Source organism: Coloeus monedula (assembly GCF_965178545.1).
Source record: "Coloeus monedula genome assembly, chromosome: 1".
NCBI lineage: Eukaryota > Metazoa > Chordata > Aves > Passeriformes > Corvidae > Coloeus > Coloeus monedula.
In genome coordinates, this window is record NC_138781.1 from 148,310,705 (window position 1) to 148,317,034 (window position 6,330).

The following is a 6,330-nucleotide window of genomic DNA, read 5'->3' on the forward strand; positions in this document are numbered from 1 at the left end:
CCCGACATCCCCCGCGCGGAGGGGAAGGTGCCGCTGAGCGCCCGGCGCCATGGCCGCGTACTTGACTCACCAGCAGAAGGTGCTGCGGCTGTACAAGAAATCCCTGCGGCACCTCGAGTCCTGGTGCATCCAGCGGTGAGGGCGAGGGGAGCTGGGCGTGGGGAGCGCTGGCCGCTCTCACGTCGGGGCGCTTAGCCCCGCGCTTTGCTGGGCCTGGGGTGGGGGGGGGGGGGGGGGTGGTTGTTTTCCTCCTCACTGTGCATGACCTCTGTCTGTAGGGACAAGTACCGCTACTTCGCCTGCCTCCTGAGGGACCGGTTCGATAAGAACAAGGATGTGAAGGACATGGTGAAAGCCACCGCGCTGCTGAAGGCCGGCGAGGAAGAGTTCTGGGCCAGCCAGCACCCGCAGCCGTACATCTTGCCCGACTCCCCCGGGGGCACTTCCTACGAGAGATACGAATGCTACAAGGTGAGGTGCCGGTAGTGCTGTGGATTGCTGCGCTTGCTTTGCGCTTGTTTTATGTAACATTGACTTGGACAGGGCCGCAGCTGGCTCAGCAGTGTCACTTCATAGCTCGCTGAACGTCTTGCCGCTTGTGTGGGAGGAGCTGCTCTGGTCCTTGAAAATGGAGTTTCTTGATCAGTCTGAACACCGCTAGTTGGTTTTTTGGGCTTTTTTCCCCCGGGATAATAATCTGCTCTTTTGCCAAACGCAGTCCGCCCGCTGACAGTGGCGGGTCAGGCTGGAAAAGGGGAGGCCTGAGCTGAGCTGGGGGAGTGAGCAGCGCCGAGGAAGCTCTGCTGCCTCCCGAGCACAGCCTTGGTTCCTCTGGTGAGGTCAGGTGTCACCTTGGCTGTCGAGGACTTCCCTTCACTCCGTCCTATGGTGCTTCCATCATTTTGAGTAATGGTACAAGTTATCATTTCACTTCATATGCTGCAGTGCGAGATTGTGTAGATTGTGCCACTGTGTGAAAGGAGCAGTGCCTGGAAATAGAAGCCTTATTTTTAGGCTTTTTAAGGCACTTCTACAGGCTTTGACCATCGAGATTGCTTTATTTAGGAGCAAAAGTTTTCATCGAAAAGCATGGAAAAACACAGGGACTTTGCTTTCTTGGCATCATCTTTTTCATGCATTAGAAGTTAATACTGACCTAGAGACTGCATGCAGCCATTTTCTTACGAGTTTGAAAAAAGTGCTGGCACAAGACTGGATCTGATTGGATCTTTTTGCATAATAATCCACAGAAAAAGAAAAATATGACATAGATTTATCAGGGGCAGAATAAAGAACATAGGAGTGAAAGGAGAAGGATTTAAGCTTATGCTAAGGTCAAGGGCCTGAGGAGTAGTGGAGATAATAGTGACAGAGAATCTGAACAGAAAAAAGGCCAGCTGAGCAATCAAATGGTCAAGATTAGTCTTCATACAGAAACACAAACTGGGTTATGCTCTCTTTTCCCAGTTAGGCTAAAACTGTGCTCACAAAATGGCTGTCACCAGGATTTGGCTGGTTTGTGTATCAGTGACTGTCCATTGTGGAATGCTGCTGCAAAATGTAATTTTTAGATCTCAGACTGTGTGGTGGTTTTAACTGGAGTTTGCTGTGTGTAGATATTTTTTTACTTCAGCAGCTGTGCTATTTCTGTTCAATCAAAGGTTTGTTCTGTGATCAGAATCACAGCAGGAAACCAAAAGTGTGAGTATCTCTGAAAGAATGATGGTATTGGAGCAACTTTTTCTTTTTTTCTTTTTTTTTAAGGATTGGGAGCTTTGGTGTGATTTTTTCAGTGTTCCTCTCTTTAAGATGTAAACAATTAATTATTCTTAAAGGGCTGCAAAATTTTAAATTTTGGTTTTTTCTCTTGTCAGAAGGTCTTATAGGTCAGACCATCCTCAAGATCTTAAAGGCCTAACAAACTGCTCATTTCTTGGTAGTTGTAAATAAGAAGAAATGAGCTGTTATGCTCTGTCTCTGTCAAGTAAAAGAAATTAGTAATTGGAGAGAAGGATTCCTCGAACCTGCTGCCTTTGAGAGAAGGAAGGGAAGAAATCAGATCTTCTCCTCCACCAGATGGAATTATTTTGAGAAGTTTAGAATAATCTAAGATGACCTGGGGCTTGTTTTGGAATGCTGTGATTTAAGCAAGTCACTATGATATCTTCCTATGGGTTAGGATAATGTGTGAAAAGTCCTGACCTCTGCCACTTGCCTTGAGATAGTCAGGCAGCTCTTAAATGTTGTTTTTATGTAGTACTTCAAAATAGAAAAAAACCTAGGGAGTAACACTGGCTTCAGCCTTTGTGTTTTGTTCTTCTGTGTACAAATGTGATTTCATATATAAAAATAGTATTTTAAATTATATTTTTCTTCAACAGCATCCTGAATGGTGCTTGGATTTCTGGCACCCTTCTGAGAAGGCAATGTATCCTGATTACTTTGCCAAACGAGAGCAATGGAAGAAGCTGCAGCAGGAAAGCTGGGAAAGAGAGGTCAGTGCTTGCTCTATGCGAAGGAAAGTCTCTTTAGCACACAAGTATCCTGTGTGACACAGATGTGTTCTTGGAAGAATTACTGAATGTCTACTGCAGTCTCAGTTAGACTCTTCAGTACTGGAGCCCTTGCCAGTGTGAAACACTGACTTGACCTAAAATGCCTACACATTTGTTACAGCTTCTGAAAGGTTGTGAAGGGAATTTGAAGTTAAAGCTGAACCTGCAGCCTTGTGTCAGTTAGTGAGATCTGTTGTAGCAGTTTTGTGAAAAAAAATTCCAAAGTGGGATGAAAGGAGACTAATGACCAGAGAATTCCTCTTCTGCTGCTGTGGAGCTCTGACACTTCTGGTTACACCTTTGAAAGTGATTTGCTGCAGTGGTCATCAGTTGGGCATTGAGACTTAATTTCTGGCCATCCTAAACTGAGAGTTGGTTGGAAGAAGTTGGTGTTCCTAGAACAGTTCTTTGATTCAGTTGGCTTGTATGGAGTGTGGCACTGAGCAGAATTAACCCAGGGACAGCCGGCACTTGTGCTGCTTCAAGGAGTGGGTATTGAAACCATGTGAGGGGCTGTTGGTGACATGCAGGAACAGAAGTCTCCTACTGACTGCAGGGAAACTTGGTCTGGACTTGGAATTATCTGGCAGCTTCCACAGCAGCACAATTCAGCCTTTTTAATATAGTAATGGTAGACATGAATTACATGGAAATAATGACCTTTTAAGTGAAATTTCCCTTGTAATTCACTTCTTGCTCTTAGAAATTCCTTCTTAATTAGGTAATATGAACCTACAGTGGTTACTGAGTAGAAGTTAATGTTAGGAAACATGAAACCTGTCAGCCAAAGGTGTTACCACTGGTTCTTCCCTGTGGAAGTAGGGCTCATTTTGCTCACTGCCCAGGCACTGAAAATCACATTATGGCGAAGTGTGTTAATATGTTAAAGCAGTTCTTTGTCTTGTCTTCTAGATTAAGCAGTTAAAAGATGAAACTCCAGCTGATGGTCCAAGAACTGAAGCTTTGCCTCCAGCTCGTAAGGAAGGGCATCTGCCCCCCATGTGGTGGCATCACGTCACTCGACCTCGTGAACAGCCCATGTGAGAGCACGTCGGGTGTGAAGGGCAGCAGTCTGTGCTGCAGGCAGGTGGCACCTCAGTGACCACTTGCTTCTCAAAATAATACAGAATAAAGCCAAATAAAGTAACAGAGAAGGTGTTTTACTGGCATACTGCTCTTCTCTGGCACACTCATACTTCAGTGCCAGCTTGTGCAGGCAGTTCATATCAGCCCCATAACTTGGAATGTGGTACTAAATACAGGCAAGGTGTTAAAACTGGAGTTAAAGATACTGACAGCAGCAGAGATGGGCTTTGGGTGCTCCTGCAATGAGGGTATTTCTGACCTTGCTGCAGGATCAAGATACCTTCCCTCCCTTCCCTCCTTGTTAGGCTCTTTGCTGAATTTTTCACTTTGGTATCAAATCTCACAAGACACAAACCTTCCTTACACCATGGTGTGTTCCTCATGGCATGGATAGCAGTGCTGTAGAGCACCAGAGGAAAGCTGACCCCCATATAAACTGAATCCCAGATAACCACTGAGCTGCATCAGGTAACACGGGTGGGCTGCTGAGGATTGTGGCTGTTGTGTCCCCATTCATGGGTAACAAAGGGCTCTGGCAGTGTGACACACTGAACTGGGGACAAAAAGCTGTTTGTTTCTGGCCAAGCTCCCAGAGTATTGGTACAAGACATGGACCTGCTAACACTTTCACTAACTGCCCTGTGAGAGAACAGATGGGATACAGCCACTGAACAAAAGCTCATAGGAAAACCTGCCTCTTCAGCTGTTTTCCTGTTTTTAGGGCTAGAAGAGGAGATGTAGGTTGCCTAATCTTACTTCCATTCTACAGAAGTTTCTTGACTGTGCCCATATTTTAACCTAAGGCTTAATATTTCTGTGAACCCCAATTGAACAAAAGATGGCAAGGCATGAACTTCAGCTCTTTTAAGGACTAAACATATTTAGCTCAGGAATCAGGCTTTAATCTGGCTGATTTTTAGAAAGTTTTGATGTGCTCCTTTTCAGTAAGTCTACATGCTAAAATAGGTCTGAATTTTGGGGGAAAAAAAAAAAAAAAAAAGCCAGAAAAACGGCTTTACATATTCCATAGCTGAAATTCTCAATCCTGCCAGGAAGCAGGATCTGTTCTCTGTGCTCAGTCCAAAGGTAGTGGGAGAACTGAGGCATGCCCTCTTCCAGCACAGCTGTTCAGCACATGCCGCACCTCGGTTGGAGCTCTCCCTCGGAACAAGTGCCTTCCGTATTGAAGCAGCTGAGCAAAAGCACTGACACCCAAGTGAGACAAGATGCTCAGTAGTACTTGAGGTACAGCCATAGAGAGGTGGGGCAATGAAACCATGATCCTTTTGGAGACATTTCCAGCCAGACCACCTTGGGTTTTCCTTTAACGTCTTCCTGACTGTATTGGGACAGGCTGGGATAGGAGTTTACTTTCTCCATAGCAGCCCTCATAGTCCTGGGAAGGTGTTAAGAGCACACCAGTGCTCTGGCTACTGCTGAGCAGTGCTCCACAGCATCCAGGGTGTCCACTTGGCATTCCCCCTCATCAGTGGACTGGGGGTGGGAAAGATCTTGGGAGGGGACATAGTCAGGACTCAGGATAGCTGACCCAAACTGACCTAAGGGCATGGGCTCCTGTCTGCACAGGTCCACAGGTTCTGCCAGGAGCGTGCCCCAGCACAGGCTTCCCACAGGCTCTCAGCCTCCTTTGAGCACCTGTTCCAGCATGGGCTGCAAGTGGATCTCTGTTCCTCCGTGGACCTCCATGAGCTGCAGGGGCACAGCTGCATCACCTGCAGGGAAATGTCTGCTCTGGCACCTGAAGCACCTCCTGCCCCTCCTTCCTCACTGACCAGGGTGTCTGCAGGGCTGTTTCCCTCCCATATTCTCACTCCTCTCTCCACCTGCTATTGCTGTCACACAGCAACTTTTTCCCCTTCTTAAATTTTCTATCCCAGAGGCATTACCACCATCACTGTTGGGCTCGGCTGTGGCCAGTGGTGGGTCTGAGCCAGCTGGCATTGGCTCTGTCGGACATGGGGGAAGCTTCTCCCAGCTTCTCAGAGAAGCCACCCCTGTAGCCCCCAGCTACCTAAACCTGGCCTCATAAACCCAGGGCACTGACAAATGGAAACCTTTAGACAAAAATGCAATCATTGCAGCAGCAAGCAAATAAACTGAGCTATTGTATGGCAGCTCCAAGAGGGAGCAGTATCTCCCCTCTCTGCCTTCAATGCTGAGAAAGTCTTCAGTCACCTGGGGAACTGTGGGAGATGGTGCTGGTGTTGTGCTTGATATATTCTGGCTGTAGCACGGGCAGTGTTGACAGCAGCAATTTTCCTCCTCTGGCCTAAGGAACTGAGGTCCAGCACTGAGGTGGATGCACAAAAATGCAGTTACCAGTGCTTCCTGGCCAGGTAACAGCGAGGTGCAGGGAAATGTCATCAGTTACTATTTAATGGGAATTTCCATCGTTAGGAGTGCACTTCTGCTCCACTGCTACCCTGCTGGTGCCCATCAGTAAAACACAGCTATATGCAATTTTATTTACTTGCTTTTTAATTCTCTCTTGCTTCTATTACACACAGATGAAACCTGCATGATCTTGAGATGTCTGATGAAGGCCACCATTGATAACCAATGCTCTGGAAGCAGAAAGTCTTTAAGAAGCAAAATACAGAAGTTTTTCAGCAGTTCTTTATTTATAATGTAGGCTTAAGCAATCATTACAATGTAGAAGGGAGACACA

General features: G+C 46.7%; 1 protein-coding gene across 1 annotated transcript; it reads left to right on the forward strand.

Annotated features, from left to right (window-relative positions):
• Position 1: 1 nt before the first annotated feature.
• NDUFB9 (NADH:ubiquinone oxidoreductase subunit B9) lies at positions 2-3,709 on the forward strand. The gene is made up of 4 exons (XM_082288943.1): positions 2-135; positions 279-471; positions 2,382-2,495; positions 3,468-3,709. The coding sequence occupies exons 1-4, from the start codon at positions 50-52 to the stop codon at positions 3,597-3,599; spliced, it is 525 nt and encodes a 174-aa protein (XP_082145069.1). The 5' UTR covers positions 2-49; the 3' UTR covers positions 3,600-3,709.
• Positions 3,710-6,330: the final 2,621 nt, after the last annotated feature.